Genomic DNA, 21,112 nt, shown 5'->3' with positions numbered 1-21,112 from the left:
GTCTTAGAATGTGAAAAGCATTCCTGCGATCCAGCATCTCGGCTTTCTAGTAACTAATCCCCAGAGACATACGCGCACAGAGATGTCTGCGCAGGGTGTACCATGGTACTGTGCCACAGCCAGGCACAAGAGGATGCTGAACTGACCAAGTAGACAAACAAAGACCACACCTGGTGGAAGGCTGTATAGCAAGTATGGAGCAGGGAAGAGAAACAAGCCAGGGACGAGGAGCCAGAGCCCAGAAGTCCACGTAAGAAAGGTCTCAAAAGTGAACAGGTAGAATGGAGACATCATGTCTCAGGAGTTAAGTGCACTTCTGGCTCTTCCAGAGGACTGGTGTGTAGTTCCCAGCCCTCCAGGGGAACTAGCACCCTCCTCTGACCTCTGGAGCCTGCACACACACACACACACACACACACACACACACACAGAGAGAAAAAGAAAGAGACAGAGACAGACACACACACACACGCACATACAAATACATCGGTTTTTTTTACAATATAGGCAACACTGTCCTGCCTGTTTGTCTGCTGTGCCAGGCCTAGGATGGGGACATCCGTGTATCCATGCTGCATGCCCGGTAAGTGGCTTTATTCCTCTAGAGAGCACTACAGGAAGGCAAGGAGCTACTTTTCACATGAAAGTTTTTTCAGCAATAATATCATTTTGTGCATTACTTACAAAATAATAAATTATTCCAAAGCCCAAAATAAAAACAAGTAATAATCTCTCTTTGCTTTCCCATCTCCCTAGAAACACAAGGTATTCCTGACACCCCACATTATCCTCCACTCCTGATCAACACTCCTCACTTCGTCGGGGCTCCCTCATACTTACAGAACTGTCCTGAGCACTAAAGCAGCTTTGTGATACATTTCACAGCCTCTGTCGTAGATGGTGTCTAGATCACGCTGGCAGGCCAAGGACACACTGATCCCAAGCTCTGCTTCCCTTCAGGTCTCCAAGCAGCGGCCATCTATGGCCAATAGAACTGGTGTGCACAGGTGGGATGCTGAACTATATATCAAACATGCTGGCCTGACCAGGAACAGATCCCAGGACCTTTGGACCAGGCAAAAAAAAAAAAAAAAAAAAAAAAAAACCTTCCACAGAGGCAGAGCCTGATGCTCTACCATCCCCACCTAGAATGAAGGGTTCTAATCTGTCCTAGCAAGGCAGTGAGAGGTTTACCTGAGAAAATGCAAATCCAACTCCCCTCTTCACTGGCTTCAGAGGCAAGCCGGAGCCACCATCCACTCTGTCTCACTACTGACATCTTTACCGCTGTTTGTCCATGCTTTCCTAGACAAATGACCACAGGCATGCCCATCGCCCTTCCAGTCAGCACAGCCTTTTTGGCTGCAGCCACCATCTTGTTTTCCTAAGCCTGCTGCTTTTTAACCTCACCGTCTTTCAGCACTGTCAGAAGCACCTATAGATCCTCTCTGGGTGTGTGCATTAAGTAGAAAAATGAATAAGCAAGGAGAAACTATATCCATAAGAGTTTAAGTTAAAAGTCATGTGTTCAGGTCCCTGTGGCACTGCCAGCCCTTAGACAGTGAAGGCTGGCTTCAGAGTCGCAGTCCTCTTACACGAATCACTGGCCACCAAGCCAGATTCATCATAGGGTAACTCCCAGCAAGGAAGAGGGTTCAGAGAGGCTGGCAGAGGGGACACAATACTGCCCATGTAGAATGGCCTCATCAAGGTGGGTCCCTGACCTCTGGTACTCAGTGGCCCCATTACCCCTGCCAAAACCTCCTCACTGGTACTTAGATTAGAAGCTGCCACCAAAATAAAATGTTCTAGCTTCACACTGCAACAAACCCCCCCAGATCTACCTGTATTTCTCCCTGCCCAAAACTGGGGTTACAGATGTCATGTGTACCACTGTTGTTTTTGCATGGGTGCTAGGAATAAAACTCAAGTCCTCATGTTTAAGCAGCAAGAACTTTGCCCACGGAGGTACCTCCCCAGCCCCTTGCCCTGGCATTTTATACACAGCTTTCTCCTACCTGAGCAGACCCTGATCCCCACTACAGTTCAGAATGCTCTGCCTTCAGGGCAGAGGTGGGACACCAGACTCCAGGCCTCCCAGAACTGTCTGCTCAGTGTCTGTGTGCCTACCTAAACCTCAGGCTGAGTCCTCAGGGCATCCCAAAAGGAGCAAGAAAATGAGGAACAGTCTGTGACCTCAGGGATCTGTGCCGTTCTCAAATCCATCATTTCATTTTAGCCTCACAGGAACCCTCTGAAGTGGGCGTTTTTTATTATCCTCCCTATCAAAATGAGAAAATGAAAAATCAGACAGAGTCATCAGCCTGCCCAGGAAAAGTCAAGTCAGGGTGGAACCGAGTCCTTTGAGAGTAGCCAAACTGATCATCCAAATCTCAGCAGCACCAAGGCCATCACACTGTGTTAGCAACAGTTTCGCCACTCATCAAAACCAGGGAACTGGGGGAGGAAGGAGCCTTCTCAGAGATTGGGGGCGCTTAGGATTCTTCTCTGCAGGAGATGGGAAGAGAAGGGTGCTTCCCTAGGACATCTCCAGATATGGTTAAAAGGGAGGTGCTACAGTTATAACTGGAAATCTCAAGGAAAGAAGCAAATGCTTGGGAGGAGCAGAGCTCAGTGGTTTATCCATGATTTATCCCTCATACACAAAGCTCTGTGTTTGATCCCCAGCATCACAAAAGAGGATGCTCCTTGAAAAACTAAATGCCCAGTGTACCAGGTAAAAATACCAATTAACTCATTTACCTACCAAATTTTTAATGAGCACCTACTCAGTGCCAACAGCTGTTCTAAATGGTACAAAAGCAGCATTGTTCAATACTGAAAAGTTAAAAATCCTACCTGGTGAAGATTGGTAGCAAGAATGATTTCCTCTACTCTAAGAGGATAACCAGAGTTGCAAACATTTAATTGTAAGTTTCAAAAGAGCTAATAGAGCTCCTAGGTCTTAGTCAGGGTTTCTATTCCTGCACAAACATCATGACCAAGAAGCAAGTTGGGGAGGAAAGGGTTTATTCAGCTTACACTTCCATACTGCTGTTCATCACCAAGGAAGTCAGGACTGAAACTCAAGCAGGTCAGAAAGCAGGAACTGATGCAGAAGCCATGAAGGAATGTTCCTTACTGGCTTGCTTCCCCCAGCTTGCTCAGCCTGCTCTCTCTTATAGAACCAAGACTACCAGCCCAGAGATGGCACCACCCACAAGGGGCCTTTCCCCCTTGATCAGTAATTGAGACAATGCCTTACAGTTGGATCTCATGGAGGCATTTCCTCAACTGAAGCTCCTTTCTCTGTGATAACTCCAGCTGTGTCAAGTTGACACAAAACTAGCCAGTACAGTTCCCAACACAAATAAATGATACCATCTTTTTTTTTGGTAATATCCCAGGTAACAAATATTGCAGTTACTCTAATTTGATCATCAGAACATCATATACGTGTGTGTAAATGTCACATGTGCCCTCACAAATAAGTGCAATTGCATGTCAACTTAAAATTATTTCAAACTAAACTCTTTATCTCGAAGTTTCATTTTAGTTGGATAAAGACAGATGTTGAGAACAAAGTAAATATACACAAATTCAATGGGAAAAAATATGAGGGGAAAAAAGGTCAAGTGGAAATACAGCCCTGAAGTTGAGGAAGTAGCCTATGGATGTAGGTAGGGACTGCCCCCGACAGAGAGCATAGGTAAGCTATCACTCCTGGGGCAGGGCTGTGGCTGGCATAGCTGAGGAATATCAAGGAGCTTCAGAGGAGGGGATGAGTGGACAGGCAGGAAATGAGCCCTATCTAATTGGGACAGAGAAGAATTTCAAGTGTCGCGAAAGACCTTGAGATAAACAAGAAAGCATCTTAGGGTGCCCCCAACCTTCCTGCCTCTGTGAGAACTGATGCCCCTAAAGGTACTCAAGAGACCTTGCTGAGTTCCTGCCCAAGCAAGAGCCAATGTGCCTCCACAGTCCTTACTCAGTCATACCAGTGCTCAGTAGCAAGCAAGAGAAAGCTGGGAATCCCAGCGTCATTACAGTCATATGCCATCAGCTGGCATCTTTTGCAAGAAGTTAAGGAAAGTCTCAAATCATAGGTTGTTGCCCCATGACTGGGCTAAAAGCTGAGTATCCTAGAACATGGCTTCATTTTTGTTGGTGGTGATGGTTTGGTTTGGTTTGGTTGGGTTTGGTTTGGTTTGGTTTGGTTTATTGAGACAGGGTTCCTTTGTGTAGCCTTACCTGTCCTAGAAGTATCTGTGTAGACCAGACTAGCCTCAAACTCAGAACTCTGCCTGCCTCTGCCTGGCTTAAAGTGCTAGGATTAAGGCATGACCTACCACTACCCGGATTGTTTTCTTTTTTTTTTTTTCCTTGAAACATGAGCATATATAGTCCAGGCATCCTCAAACACAAACTGTAGCTGAAACTGTCTTTGAATTCCTGAGCTGCCTCCTCCATCTTGCCAGGGCTTGGGTTACAGGTGCAATTAACATACACAAGGTACCCAGCTTCTTGCTCTATGGCTTGTTATCCTGAATCAGGTCACAAGAAAACCTGGCAACAGTATAAGGTTTCTGAATGCACATCATCCAAAAATTAATTGAAAACCCAAGATGTAAAGCATCAAAGGTGTTCCTGTAGCCCTCTCCTATTGTGGTCAGACAGTACCACTAATGCCTTGGATCTGAACACACAACACACACGCTTTGCATGCCGACACTCCACGTCATGTCAAAGACCACCACCTAAACACCTCGTCCCAGGTTCAAGACGATTGCAGCTCTTAAACTGCAGTACTCTGTACAGATGAAGTTTTCGGCTCCTGCAGAGAGGTAATGGCTTAATTATGGAAAACTCCGACTTTCAGCATTCTTCTGCCCTCTTTCCTTGGCATTCAAGAACAACACTAGTATCACCCTGAACACCATGGTGTTGGGGTGTTTGGTTTCTAAATTGACATTGAAGTTTCCGACTTGAGTGTCATTTTCAAAAATGTTAAATGAATGTTGGCTTGGTACTAGAATGAGTTTTCCCATTTTCTGAAAGGTCCATAAACATACTTCTGTCATTTTGTACTACATGCATGTAAAATGGCTATGAAGGCATCAACCCGTATAAAATGAAAACACGTATGAACTCTGGAAAACATTGTAAATATCCTATGTCCTGTGGTATCTAATAGTCAGTCAACATTTCTCCAGGTTACAATAAGCAAGCCCTTCCATCTCCGTACACGTATTTACCCTCATCTTTAATAAGTGGTAAAAATCTACATATAGAAGAGTTTTATTTTGTGTCATAGCTTATTTTGAGTAAATATTTGATTTGTAAGGTTGATTTTATATAGCTACATATATTTCTCAGACAAAACGAGGTCATGAGTGGAAATTTTACAAAGCCCTGGCCTAGGCATTCTCTGGGACCTACTATTCAGGTCATGATGAGCAAGGTGTGGGTAGCTCTGGATGTAACACACAGCACAATGTGGACTTGAACATGTCTGAGCACCACATCCCATTGGGTGTCCTTCTGGCACTTATTAACACACCCTATCCATGCTCCTTCTCGTGTGCAGGGCCAAGACCGGAGGAGGGCCTAGCAGGGGAGGTGTCATCTAGAGTCCATGTATGTCCTCTGAGGACCACTACTGTGACTCATGAGAAAATCAAAAGATCTGGCCAAAGTCATGCTCATGAGACTCCTTAAGGTCCTAGATAATGTAATGAGCATGTGCAAGAGCCAGCACAGTCTCCTGTCCCCATGTACATCCGTGCTTGCAGCAGACATCTCCTCACACCCCCAAATGCAACTCTGGAACATGATGTGAGGGTAAGGAAACTCCAGAGCTAATGAACTTTCATCTTCTGGCAAACACTACAATTAACGCACCCCAAAGTACAGCTGCTTTGTAATTAGATTGAAGAACAAAACACAAAACACTCATCCCGGTGAAGTTACTGTCAAACTTCTTCTGTAGATTTCCTAGCAATTAAACGCACTTGCTCATTTCTTCTGGAAAGAAAAAAAAGCATTTATTACTTCAATTTAAACTAATGCTGTAATGATCAGGGGTGTTATTCATGAGATCTCTTGCCACCATGCTTGAAGCCGCCAGTCTGTTCTGCCAGGATTGGCACGGAGACGCAGCTGGCAAGAAGCACCAGTGAGAACAGCATGGGTTCTCGGCATCCTCTTTCTTCCAGGGAAGTTTACTGTGGGAGGGCACTAGGGATAAGGTGCAACAACTGTCAGTCTGGCTGTCCAGCTGAGGCGTGGTGTCCCACAGAGCCAATGATGCACTGTTGTGGCACTTCTGAGAACACACAATTTGACCCCAGCTTAGGGCAGGCCCTGTACACTATAGGTGAGAGTGCTGAGCCCTGTCTGCCATACTCCAAGCACCAAGAACACTCCCAAGATACAGTTATGTTCTAGGCTGCACAAGTCAATCTGGGAACAAAACAACTCCCTTGAAGCTTGGCAGGCCTCCTTTGGAAAGCCAGGGTGGTAGCGCCACAGTTCAGCTACAGATATCTCAAGTTCCTGAGTAGGGGGTCTCATTGAGCCCTCAGCATGCAGGAACATGAGCAATACTTAAGTCACATGCAGATCATATCCAGTAGGGTGGTCATTTCATCCCCTTTGTGCAAAGGAAGAGAGGTTGAGCAATTTGGCCAATGTCTAACAGCTATAAAAACCTGGGATTCAAGTCAAAAAGACTGTTCCAGGACCGAGGTCCCTAACCTCACACAGGCCACTCACCAGATGCCAGTCACTCTCCTGCCTGCTTTACCTTTTTGACATAGAGACTGCAATTACCTTCCACAGGAGCAGCAGTTAAGACTCAGAGAAGTCAGCATAAGCAGTGAGAAAAGGGGCGAGGGGGTGGCCATCTACATTAACTTTTATTTCCACGTTTACTTTTTTGCACTACATATATAAAATTCAAAAGATACAAGAAATCATTCTGTAAAATTACAAGAGACTAAAGCAGCCTTCCTTCTGGCAACTGTGTGTGTCTGCTGAGGTGCACGTACTGAGGAGTTTGTGCTTGTAGAGCGACCCTCGGCCCATCGTTCCCGCCTTGCTACTGTCAAGTGACCACCATCTGGAAACGGTTGTGTTCCTCTGAATGTACACATCCTAGAATAGTTATCCAGATAGCTAACTATGGACATTAAGATCATTGCCCTTCTGATGTGACAGACACCACCACAAGTCCTCATGCACAGTGAGGGCTCTACCTGTGGAGTGCTGTCCCATTTGCCTGAGGCAGGTTCCAATTTTGGGAAATCACACCTGGCCACTCACGAGCCACATCCTGGCACAAGTCCACACAGTTGTCTACATTCTGCTTTCCTGGAACAGTGAGCACACACCCACCATGGAGGACTGCTTTGGAGTGCCATGACAAAAAGGCCCTTCCTGTCACTCGGCATGCAGCTAAGGAGCAGGAGCTGGGGTCACTGGGAAATTCTGTTTGTACTCTGGGCCTGGGGTTTGTCCTCAGATGGATTGCAGTTCCCACCCATCTTAGTATTTTCCCTTTTGTTTACAACCAGTGAGTCTAAAGCAGAAGTGGTAGAAGGATCAGAGAGCTCTGGTCTAAAGGCTCTCATCTCCTTTGTATGCACTCATGTGTCTGTAGTATACAGGAAACCTAGAATCCAGGAGCAGCAGCAGAGGCAGCAAGGTCTGGATCTGGGATTTCCCAGGACTTGCAGCTGGCCTGTGAGGCCTTTCCATCTGTCTTTCACGCTTCATCCTTGGCCATGGCCTGTGATCCAGACAATCTATAACCCAGACACATGGACCACCCGCCCTCTCTCATGCACCCCACTCCAAGCTCTCTCACTTGCTCTCCCTTCTATCTGAAACACTCTCTCAACTCATTCCAGAAGCCACTGCCCTCTGCTTGCCTGGCTTCCATGTGTCCTTTATGCACCTGCTTAAGCACTACTTCCTGCAGGAAGTGCTCACTAGCCTCCCTGTTACAGGTTGTACTGAACCTTTCTCATTCACCATGAAGGACTTGATAGGCCCCAAGTCACAGCAATGCCTGGGAAGGAATGCTGGATACAGCTGCAGGGAGAGGAGCACACAGCCACATCTAGGTATGGCTCGGGCTAGGGCTCTCCTGCAGGCAGCCTGCTAAGACAGTATCTTCTCTCCAAGAAGAGAATGAGATTTCAGCAAGAAACTATCATTATGACATGAGGGTAGGGGAAGGCTTCTTAAAGAAGACAGGCAAGAGAGCCAAGCATAAAAAAGATGACTACATTTGACAACAGTACAATACAGACCCTCTGTCTCTGAAGACAAGCAACTGATGGAAGGTATTTGCCACACTTAACTCACCAAAGAAAAGGCTCGGCGTCAAAATTAACAGTTACAAGCAAGCATGTCATAGAAGAGAAAACAAAAATAGCCTGTGAGGATCTGAAAAGATCGTACACAGAAAAATGTAACTTAGCATCAGAGTAATAGAACACTGCAATAGACTCCTCCAAGTACAGGCAACAAGAGATGTCGCTGGGCCTGGGGACTCAGAGAAGCTTCATACACAGCAAGAGGCAGTGTACACAGGAAGGAACACTTAGAGACAGACTCGGTAGATGTGAATAACATAAACATGTGTGGATCCAGCGGTTCCTCAGAACAGACCCTCAAAACTCTTCACAAACCACCTCGAGATAAATATCCAGCACTGCTTGTAATACCGAAAGCTGGAAATAACCCAAACGCCCACTGATGATCAGATGGATAAATTAGATGTATTGTGAGATAATAAAAATGATTAATATATCCGTATCAAATGGATGAACCTCAGAAACCTAATGGAGAATGAGAAAAGCAGCCACTGAAGTGTCACTGCAGAGACTCAAGGTTCACAACCAAACAATGTGCTATAGGATCTAGAACAGTCAAGTAAAGCCAGGGACTGACTGGCTAGCACACAATCCGAATAGCAGTTCAGTCCCCTAGCAAGAATGGAAAATGACCAGAGTTGAGGACATGGGATTCCTTCATATTTTCTTAACTGATTATGGGTTCCAGAAATTCCTTTTATTGTTATTAATAACTTGATTGGGCATGTGCATTATAATCATGTATAACTTCTAATTTTTAAAAAGTGATTTTAAGGAGATGGTGAGATAGCTCAATCAGTAAAGTGCTCACTACACTCACATAAGGAACGGAGTTCATCCCCTAGTGCCGGTGTGAAAATTCTAGGGAGGCAGAGATAGGAGGATCCTTGGGCTGGCTAGTGGCCTGGTCAGTAAGTCCCGTGTTCCAGTGAAAGACCTTGTCTCAAAAGAACAAGACTGATGGCTCCTGAAAAGCATCTGAGGTTGACCTCAGGTCATGCATATGTATACAATGTGTGCATGTGTGTGTGTGTGTGTGTGTGTGTGTGTGTGTGTATGTCAGTAACTTTAAATCAAGTGCAGTGGTCACTAGGACAGAGATCTTAGGCTTTGCTGTAGCAGAATCCCAGTCCCCAACCTCTCAGGCCTACAAGCTAGACCAGAGGCCAGAGTCTACCTGCCTTGGAGATACTAGAAAAGAGACTTTGGACCCTGGGTTCTAATTCCAATTATAGGCAACAGGAGCCAAGTTGTTCCATCCCTGCTTTCCTTCATTTAAAATAAACACCAGGTAAAATGTTTGTCACATGGTAGGGATTCCATGAATATTTATGAGTGAATCAGTCAATGATATCTGAAGATCCCACCACAACCACAGACATAGTCTTTGAGGAAAACTGTGGCTAAAGCTACTAACACACCCATGCCCAAACATACACATACATGTACACATGCAAGTGCATGTACACACACACACACACACACACACACACCAGCATTTGAAGCAGCAAGACAGAAAGTCGTGTGCTCTAATTCATCCAAACCTTTGGTATTTTATGAATTTCCTACCCAAAATGTCAGTTTCTCTTCTATTTTTCCTTGTGCTGTCATAACAAGCATACAAGTGTTTTCCATGGAATCGTACCAAATGGCACCTCTCATATTTTGTAAACCAAATACATGCAAACTCCTCTCTCACCCAGAATTAGTCAGATTGCTGTCATCATAGTGAAGTACCTGAGGCAATCGCCATGTAGAAGGAAAGTTTGTCGTGGTTCATAGCTGTGGACATTTATGTTAAAGCTCAGGCAGCATTGGTGCCACCGGTGAGCCTCAGGAAGTGCAGCAGTTATGGTTAAAGCACATGACAGGGAACACGGCTCAGATCAGGGGAGAGGAAACAGGCAACGGCAAAGGGGGGACCCCAATAATCCTCTCAGGGACATGACCCAAATAGCAGTTCAGTCCCCTAGCAAGGATAGAAAAGGACCAGAGTTGAGCACATGGGATTCCTTCATATTTTTTAACTGATTATGGGTTCCACAAATTCCTTTTATTGTTATTAATAATTTGATTGCCCTAAGGAGTTCCCTCCAAGACCTGCCTCTTACAGTTGATAGGACCTCCCAACGCCACACGTCTGGAGACCAAGTCTTTAACATGTGTACCTTCAGGACACATTCAACACCCAAACTATAAGCATGCCTTCTGTCACATTCTCTTAGGGCTTTCCTGCTCTGATCTCACACACAGTGTGAATGGCCAGTCTTCAGGTTCTACCAGGGGAAGACATTCCTGAGATTAAAGGGAAACTGACAAGAAAATGGAAAGGAATCCATCCTCGCCAGCCCCAAAGGAAGGGTCTGTGTGTGACGGTCACTAAAGGATGAGCAGCTATGCTAAGGCATGCTGGGTCCATTCTGAGCCACACTCCTGCTTCAGCAATGGTTCTGACTGGCTGGGCACATGAGAGGGAATCTAAAGCCCACCAAGAAACAGGATGGTGCCTGGCCTGTGCACAGGTCTCAAAGCCCAAACGCATCTCACTGAGCCCTATTTGCTTCAGTGGTTAAAGTGTGGCATAAATGAAATAATATATGTAAAAATACTTAAAGATTAGCACGGAAAAGTAACTATATCCCAAAACACTTCCATTTGACTTTGGGAGAAATAAAAGACTATTTACACTCAATTTGATTTTTAATCAGGCTCATCTGAAACTACATCATCACGGGTGTACTGGCAACATGAACCCGCCCATGGCATGTGGGGACGTCACTGCCAGTGATGATGGGATCCACCACGTGCCCACTCTGAAGGGTGACTGTGTTGTGGGTTTTACCGGCCTTCGCTAGCCTAATGGGACTCGTGAGGGGAAACAGGCTGGAATATACAAGAGGATTATAGCCAGGCCAAGCAGCAACACTAGGGTAGAGAAACTTCTACAGGAACAAACTAGCCTCAAAGGTTGTCACATTAAGAGGCTGAGGGCCACGGTGTGCAAAAACACCAGGGTCCTACCCAAACTTACAATTAAAGAGCGGTGACCTCCAGAGCAACTGAAGCCATTTGGGTCAGCACCCTGGACAGCGCCATGCACAGGCGGCTCTGGTAGCCCATGTCCAAATGGCATCACAGTCAGCAGCCTCAGCAACCTCCTCCACACAGCACCATCCATCCGGTGATTCATCCGTGAAAGCTGCTATTCACTGGGCATCTTTTTGGAATTAATGATAAAAGGCAGGCTGGCCGAGGACTAAATTCAACCACAGTGAAGGTAGCAAAGCATCAGAGCAGAGAGGCACACTCTCAGGGTTTGGGGGACTGAAGAAGATGGGCTGGAAGTTCTTCTGTGAGATGAATCATGCTTCCTGGCTCCCTATGCCCATCCTAGACCAGAGGTCAGTGTACCCAGTACCTTCATCTTTCTCCACATCTCTCCTTGTCTTCACCTGTGAACCTGTCATTCGTATAACCAGACACAGTGCCGGACTGCAGTGACACACAGAAAAGCATATGGCCTGCTCTCCTGGGAATGACCACCTCTGCAGGAGTCCAGTGTACACCAGGAATGAGCTCCCATGAGCGGCAGGCTAAGCCAAGTGGGCTGAGGACAGATGAGCAGGTGAACAAGATGCAAGCTCTGCTGGACAGCGGTGAGGGAAGACACCTTTCCTAGAACGTTTGCCTGCTGAGTTACATGGATGTGAGACATATAATGAGAAGAAAAGACAGCATCTGGGCCAGTGCCTCCAGGCCTTGCTCAGTCTTCAGGAAGCACAGAAAGCCAGACAGTGAGCAGGCTACAGGGCTGTCACCTGCCTTTGTTGCAGCTGTGGTTCAAGAGCCCTTCAAGAGAAATAGTATGTGCAGACCAGAGACAAGAGAAGCAAAGGCTCCTGAGAGGAGCCGAATGGAAAGGGCCTGTGCACACCAGACAACAATGTGCCCAACCCTGGGTTGCCCACATCTCCCACGGGGCTCAGTTTTAGCATCATCAAGAGGACCATAAGGTCTGGTTCTCAGAGTAAAGCCTGATTTCTCAGAGATGCCCTGTGGCACATCAGTGCTTTTTACAAGGTCTCCAGCTTCTCCCATGGAACCTAAGGCTGAGCAAGTGTTAGAGGGGAAGAATAGTTCCTGGGCATGCCAGCAAGATCCCTGAAGCCTTGAGCCACCCTTGTCCCAGCCGTCACCCCGTTTTTATTTCAACACAGTAACTGTTCGCTCTTTCAACTCTTCCTGTAAGGCTCCCAACAGTTTATTTGTTCAAGTACTGAGGACACCGTCCCAGGCTAAGGGAAGCAGAGTATTAGGCAAATGCAAACATATGCTGATTTCTTTTCTTAGTTACATGCTTGGCAAACGGGTTATTTCACCGGGAGACAAAACTGGACTTTACAGGGTTACACAGCTCCATCCTAACCTCAACCAAGGGGGCTTCCAAACCCCATAAGTGTCCAGCAACCTGGAACAGATGACGCAGGGGCTGTGGCTATAAAAGTGTAGCATAGGGATTCTTAAGAGAACCATTTTGGATCCTGGCTAGTGATCACACCAATATGCATGCAAGAGAAACGCTACAGAAAGAATCCACACCCAAAGCAGACTGGTCTGGACATATACATGGAAACGGGTAAACTACAAAGGACCCAACACCCACAGCAGACTGGAATTGGACACATAGACACAGAAACTATTAAGGGTCTGCCGGCGGCTCGGGGGTCAAATCCTGGTTGGGATATTTGATACAACTAATTAAGTGATACAGCTAATTAAAGTGCTACCCTTAGGGAACCTGGGTGGAGGGCACATGATTACATTATTTCTCAATAGTGATATGTGATTGTCAATGGTCTCCAAATAAAACCTTTCTGAAGCACAAATTGTGGAAACCATTTTACCTCAGGATTGGAACTGGTCTTCTTACAGAGCAGCTTTATGAAAACATGAAGCTGTTTCTCCAAAGCTGGCTTTTATGGTTTCCTAACAAATACATTGTGCTTACTTCCACAGACGAGGTCTTCAAAGAAGCCACACACAGCCATGCATATCCTCAGGCCCACCGGCTAACAGACCCCTACTTCTGATCCCAGCCTCAGTCCCTGAAACAGGGCAGATCAAAGTGGAGGTAAACAAAAACCCGAGGCTGGACCACCATCCAGCATGGGGGTAGTCTTCAGAGAACCACCATCCAGCATGAGGGGTAGCCTTCAGGGGACCACCAAACAGCATGAGGGGTAGCCTTCAGGGGACCACCATCCAGCATGAGGGGTAGCCTTCAGAGGAGAAGGTGCCAGGAAGACCTAGTCAGGCAGCCTCCACTTCTGCCTGTACGCAGCTCTTCAGATCCCTGCCAGCAGTTTATTAATATTTTATTGAAAATTCTAAGATGATTCAAACTTCAGCTGTCATGATAAGGTGATGTTGCTAGGCAACTTTAGTGCCTATCTACAGATCTGTTTTTGCAGCTCTTCCCTGATTCACAAAGCTCAAGGTTGGGCCCTACCACCCTGAGGAAAACTCAGCCCAGACCACCAACGTGGACGTATGCCCTGACAGTATGACAGTACTGAGTCCCATGGTTGAAGCTTCTTAGTCTTAGGCTCCCAGCACCAAGCTGTCCCTAGACCCAAGCCTCAGCCCCACCTCCCCAGACTCACCATACTCGCTGTCATAGAACATGACGAACTTCTGCCAGCGCAGTTCTGTCACCAGCCTGAGCATGACATCATTGAGACGGACAGGTGGTCTCGAAGCCAGTGTGTAGGCCTCGCCGTCAGGGCTAGGGTTCAGGTGGCAGGCAGTACGTGGTGAACCCCCGGGGTTGCGCTGGACAAAGAGGTGTGGGATGTGCATGGCGTCTGTGAGGGACTGCAGGGCATTGGCGGATGCACAGCCCGTGGATGTGACCAAGGCCAAAATTCCCTGGGTCATGAGGTCACAGGCTGGAAAGGAAGGAAAAAGACAGGAAGAGATCAGCATGGGGCACTGTTGTACAGGCTTCATCCCCACAGCTCCACCCAGCAACTCATGCCTGTGGCCCTGAGATGCCTCCCCACACAGACCAAGAGCCAGTTCCAGCCAGGTCAGCAGCTCCTATGAACCTTAGTGGGTGAAACATTAAAGCTACACATCTCAGGCTCATTTAACAGATGAGGAAAGAAAAGTCAGAAGGGGCCATCATTTGCCCCAGAATAGCCAAAGAAGGGTAGAAGGGATCCACCCCAGATCTCCCTGATTCACCAAACAGAACTCTGAATTAGATGATGTTTCCCACCTTGGGCCGTAGCCAAATGCTGTGGAGGAGACCAAAACTCATGCTGCAGACTTTGTGTATTCCTTTTCATGAGCGAAGAGTGTAGCATGTGCTCTGCAATTGTTGTCTGAACTGGACTGCTTGTGTCTGTAAGCTCTAGATGACATCATGATGTCAGGAAGACATATACTTACCCCCAGAGGACCCGGAATAAGGGAAGGTGGTGAGCAGGACTCAAGTCCACTTGAGTTCTATCATGAGGATACTGGGTCAAAGCCCAGATGAAGTGCTTGGCTACAGGAGGCCAGGATTGTTCAAGAGCCACTTGACAATCACAAAGGAAGATGCACCCATAGCTCAGGCAGTTACCAAGGGCACAGAGGAGAAAGGAGTCTGAGATGACAACAGCCCTTTCTGAGACTGACCCACTCAGGAGCCTGAACTTTAGACGTCGTCGCCCAGTAACCACAAGGGGCACGTGCCACCGTTGACCACAAGCTCATATACCTTTTAGGGCCATCAGAGTAGATAGAAAGATCCTGTTCCCACACTCCAACTCCACGCACCAGTTTTGAAGCAAGCATGTCTTACGAATGTGGGGAAGCAGATGCAGTCTGAAAACACAGCCTGTGGATGGCAGCGAGCCATCTGCTGCACGCAGCAGACGCTGAACGACTTTGACAATGCAGTTCCTTCGGGGGGGGGGCCCTACAGTTTATGTAATGCTTCAGACCGGGCTGAGGAAGCGGCGTAAAAACAAGAGTGGTCACCCCAAGGAGGAGGGAGGGAGAGGGTAGAAAAGATATGAGAAGGGCTATCCCCTACACTGGCTGGCACCAATGGCAGCTGCTCCCATACTAGAGCTTTGCCATAAACACTGTGGGACATTGTAGATGATAAGTCAGGTCCCAGGTCCCAGTGATTCCTCCACTTCCCATGCCAGGGCCTGAAGCTGGGTACACAAAGGACGTGAGGTCTCTCTCAAGGATCTCATAGCCACCCAAATGTTCTACCCCTCCACCCTGGCTTCACGGGAATCCAATCATTTAAACATTGTGTCTGTCTTCAGACACCCAGTGAGAACTGGGGAGACGGCTCTGTGTGTAAAATCCTTGCCACACAGTCATGAGGATATCTCAGTTCTGATACCCAGCACCCATGTTCTTTAGTTGGCTGTAGCTCTGGGAGCTTCCTGTCCCATCCATGTTAGCAGATCTCTTAATATAGTCCTGGTTCAGCTCACGAGTAGCAGCCATGTTGGTGGGACTTGATGAATATTAGCTTCTGATATTCCTAGGAGCCACGGTCGCAATGCAAACTCCCTGTTGCCCTGGCTCTCATGGTCATTTCATCCCTCTTCCACAATGATTCCTGAGCCCGAGGTTCAGGAGTTGGGTTGAAGACCTATCATTGGGAACTGGGCTCCACAACTCTATGTTTTAATTAGCCGTGGTTTTCTGTAGTGGTCGCCATCTTTTGCAACAACATCAACAACAACTCTGCAGATGACTAAGGAAGGCTGAGAAAGCCTTCCCCAGGGACGAGCACAGCAATTGGTTACTCAATGGCAAATGGTCAGCCCTGAAATCATATATAAACAAGTAACATTATACAGACTGAGCAGGTTGTGTATTTAGGAACGCACATATATAACAACAATTAATGAAAAAGAAACCCATGCATTTGAAATAGAGCAAAGAAGGCTGTAGGAGAGGGTTTGAAAGAGGAAAACCTAGTTTTTTAAAAGCTGACAGAGTGGTGCATACTCATAATCCTAGCCGTAGGCAGGCAGAGACAGGAGGAACCCCTGGCTTTCCGACCCGCTACACTAGGGAAGTCAGGGAACCCCAGGCTCAGTGAGAGATACTGTCTCAGAGGGAGACGTCAACATAAGATGTTGACCTCTCTACATTCACATGCACTCAAACACACACATATGTGCCTACCAGGGGCAATTCATGAAGGCACACAATGTCTGCACCCCATGCTCTTCATTCTACCTGTACATACTAGATTGCACCCCTCACCTCCTCAACTCAACTTCATGCTCATTCTTGCTTCAGGAATGATTCAACCTCCCGAGGCTGGCCACAGCCTTCATTCAAGATGCCCACAATTCTCTGCCATGGCTTTGCACATGACCTCCATAACCACATAGCTCTTCTAATGACCCTTGAACTCAAGGAGTACACAGTGATCTCTCTCATATACAACATGCACACACATACACACACATACATGTGCATACACATACACACACATACATGTGCATACACATACACACACATACATGTGCATACACATACACACACATACATGTGCATACACATACACACATATATGTGCATACACATACACACACGTGCATATACACACATACATGTGCACACACACACATACACATGCATGCATAGTAAGCAAAGCATGGCAGCTCCTAAAGATTTGTGCAAGGATACTGTGAGTCCTGACATTTTCTTTTTTTTTTTTTTCTTTTTTTTTTTTTTTTTTTTGTGTAGCCCTGGCTGTCCTGGAACTCACTCTGTAGAAATCCACCTGCCTCTTCCTCCCAAGTGCTGGGATTGAAGGCATGCACCACCACGCCCCGCTCTTTTCTTTTTTTTTTTTTTTTAAGTTTATTTGTTTATATGTAAGTACACTGTAGCTGTCTTCAGACACTCCAGAAGAGGGAGTCAGATCTCGTTACAGATGGTTGTGAGCCACCATGTGGTTCCTGGGATTTGAACTCCGGACCTTCAGAAGAGCAGTCTGGAAGAACAGTCGGGTGCTCTTACCCACTGAGCCATCTCACCAGCCCAAGTCCTGACATTTTCATGCTCTGTGTTCCTCATTGCTCTCTGGGCAACTATGCAGACCATGGAACTAGATGCAAAAGCAAAAGAGGACACTCAGTGGTACCCAGGGAACACTGCAAACTACCTGGAAGATGCAAGTAGTGCGTGGTTATGGAAGCACTACACATAGAAAGCACGCACAGCCTCTAAAGCTGTGCACCCCACAACAATATAAGAAAGCACTTGTCATAGAAAGGTACATGAAAATCATGTAAAAATCTATGTATTTTACAATATCAATTAAATAAAACTCAATATGCATGAAAGAAAGACCAGAAGGAAAAAAATGCAAAATGTTCAAAATGAAAGCAATTTGTAAGTGTTTTTCTTTTTTTTTATTTTCCTATATTTTGCCAAAATTTCATGACATGAATAGGTAATTGCTTTAGAAAGTAAAAAGAATCCTCCAATAATGGATAAGCAGGGAGGCAGGGAGGAAGAGGGACTGCTGTGTGCGAATGTTCTCCGAGCCAGGCTCTGTTGAGTACGTGATATTTGTGAATTCATGCTGTTCTCATCATATTCACTTAGAAAACAAAGTTCTGCTTTTGCTTCCCAGATAATGAGATGTGAGGCCACACAAGCATCAAGTGACAAGGCTAGACTAAGGTGAGCTCCCAGTTCATTCCCATACTGCCACAGACAAGGTGAAAATGCTTCTGCGATAGTGGTAACAAAAACAAACAAAGGAAACCACAAAACCTATGCTGGTTACAATGTGATAAAAAAAAAAAACATGCCTTCAAATAATGCAGGAAACACAAATAGCTAAGGCACCATGATGGTGAATGGCTTGTTCTCTGGCTCATCTTGTCTTCAATACTAAGACATTGCATTAGAATCATTTTTAAGTATTTATTTACTTATTTATTCTGTCTGCATGTAAGCCTGCAAGACGTAAGAGGATATCAGATCCCATATAAAGATGACTATGAATCACCATGTAGATGCTGGGAATTGAACTCAAGGCCTTTGGAAAAGGAGCCATTACCTGTTCAGCTCTTACCTGCTGAACTATCTCTCCAGCCCTGCATTAGAATCTTAAACAAGATTTTCAAATAAATTGATCAGTGTTGGGCCTAATGGTCCAGGAACTCCATCTCCTGCACCCTTCCTACAAGCCATAGGTCACCCCTGGCTCATCACCCATTGGCCCAGCTCCTCTTAAGTCACCACCGGACATCTATGGTAAGCCAGCTCCCCAGCCCATATCCACCAAGCTCTGAAGTCACAGAACTTTGAGCTTTAGTTTCCCCATCTGCACATACATGTCCCATGACAATGAGGTTTGCCTCCTGCCCTCCTGTATATTTCATGTCTATGTCTAACACACCAATAACATATAAGCCTCTTCCTGCGTACATTGGACTCTCCCAGGACACATTCTGTAATTTGGCAAGAGGAAAGATTAAGGCGGCCTTCCAGGATGCAGGAAATGTAGTTAGTTACATGTTGGGCATCAGAATCTCAAATGAAGAATTTAAACCAATTGAAATCGGGGGGAGGCTACATGGTAGGGTAGACCATGATTAAGACGCAGAATCTGGGCAAAACTGCTCACCAGCAACTAAGAGCTTGGAAGAACATAGGAATCTCATAAGCACAAGTCCCATTTCAACCACGTGGTCAGCAGCCATGTGGTCATGGGTGTGTGCCCCTTCTGAGCCTTGCTGTTCTAGTCAATGGAGATGAGAGTCTCTACTGACTCAGAAGGTGGAATGCCTTCTCCTCCCTGCACCCAGAAAGGTGCTAGGCCCATGTCAGTTTTCTTCCTCTTTCCAAATACCATCCTTACCATTCCCCATCAATACCTGCACCCAAGCTGTGCTCAGAACCTTAAGAAGTATTCCTTATCAATGGGGGTTGAGGCACATATGGGCAGCAACCCCATCACTTTGGAAGCTGAGGAAAAGAAATGTCATGAGTTCAAGGTCAGTGTAGGCAACAGAGTGAGGTCTAGACCAGCCAAAGCTACACAGCAAAACCCTATCTCAAACCCTGCCCTCTTTTAAAAGTCACCTGTGCTTTGAAGAAGAGGGGAAAACATCAGGGGAGCTGTTGCAAAAGAGGAAGGGGACCTTGTAGGAGGATGCAGGAGATGGGAGAAGAGGAAGGGGGCCTTGCAGGAGGATGCAGGAGATGGGAGAAGAGGAAGGGGGCCTTGCAGGAGGATGCAGGAGATGGGAGAAGAGGAAGGGGACCCTGCAGGAGGATGCAGGAGATGGAAGAAGAGGAAGGGGACCTTGCAGGAGGATGCAGGAGATGGGAGAAGAGGAAGGGGACCTTGCAGGAGGGTGCAGGAGATGGGAGAAGGGAGGCTGGAGAACCAAGAACATGCCATGATGAAATATAAGCTAATTTCAAAAGGTCTTTTTTATTATTACTAAAAAATGAAAGTAGTACCATCAGACTTAAGAACCATCCTGCCACTGCCTAGCTGTGCTGATAGCCTCCTCCTACAAGGGGCACAGTAGCCCCTCATATGACCACCTGCAGTACCACAAGCACCCAGCCTCTGGTGCAGGGAGGACTATTAATGCTGGAAGTCTCTCCTAGGTGCTAATGGAGAGGCCCAATGTGAGTCAATTTTCAATCCACTGTGAATGGTCTGCTAATTGGGGCACTGTTGAAATGATGATTATTTGGAGGCTTCTAACATAAAAATAATAAGATCAAAATATATCAGATCAAAGCCAAATCAGCTATTAGCTTAATCAAGGTTGTGTGAGACAGGATGTTACACAATTCATATGGTGCTTATGCTGAAATGCTGAGCAGAGTCTGAGCCTGGACCTGCTGGAGAGACCTACTGTGGGGCCTGTCAAGGGAGAGCTCTCTTCTCCACCCCACCCCACCCCAAATCAAGTACAGAAGACAGTATCTATGTCACAGAGCTCAAGCCCCAGGGTGGCAAAAGTGGTTCCTGCTGTCCTCTGTCTCCCTGCCCCGCCTCGACCTGCCCTGCCCCGCCCCCTCACCTCACCCCACCCTGCATATGCCAGTAGCAAGACCCAGCATATGGTAAAGTCTACTGCAACGATGCTGTGGGCCCTGTGATTCCCCTGCCTTTCTGTCTTTATGTGTAGGGTCTCACACACTGCTTCCCATGAAATAGGAACTCCACAATGCAGATTTTCCAGCTTGGAGCTCAGCGGGCTTTCACAGCTCTCTGGAGGATAACTGCTCTTGATATCACTCTTTTCTTCCAATATCATCTAGCCATAAAGCTGATTTCTCTCTTCATCATCATGCAGGTCTGACAGATTGATAAGTGCTCCCTGAGCACAACTCCTCGGCAGGGGAAGGAAGAATAGAGACGAACTGTAATGAACAGTAGTTTCTGTTCCCTGCCTGGGAGCACAGGGTCTCCACAGAGGTCTCTAAGCCAGTCAGTCCGTAGCTCTAGATTCCCAGAAAATAGCAGGAAAGAGGCTGCTTGAGCTCAGAGCTAAACACTAACACAATTAGCCCTCGATCCACAACCACACCCCCACCAACCTCCCCTGAGGAGTATCTGGGCAGAACATGACAGGTGTAGCGCAGGCTACTTCACAGAACAAACTTTCAGTACTCTTCACCCTACATCCTGTGGCCAGGACCATATGATTGAAGAAATCAGA

The 21,112-nt window shown here is 46.6% G+C and overlaps 1 protein-coding gene across 1 annotated transcript in view; it reads right to left on the bottom strand.

Moving 5' to 3' along the window:
• Positions 1 to 21,112, bottom strand: part of Grid1 (glutamate ionotropic receptor delta type subunit 1) — a 733,627-nt gene that overhangs the window by 578,812 nt on the left and 133,703 nt on the right. Inside the window, exon 3 of the mRNA XM_021181815.2 lies at positions 14,045 to 14,329. Within this exon, the coding sequence (XP_021037474.1) occupies positions 14,045 to 14,329 (285 nt within the window). The remainder of the gene's footprint in view (positions 1 to 14,044; positions 14,330 to 21,112) is intronic.

Source organism: Mus caroli, chromosome 14 (assembly GCF_900094665.2).
Source record: "Mus caroli chromosome 14, CAROLI_EIJ_v1.1, whole genome shotgun sequence".
NCBI lineage: Eukaryota > Metazoa > Chordata > Mammalia > Rodentia > Muridae > Mus > Mus caroli.
The sequence above is the reverse complement of the archived record's forward strand: the minus strand, read 5'-3'. Positions and strand labels throughout refer to the sequence as shown.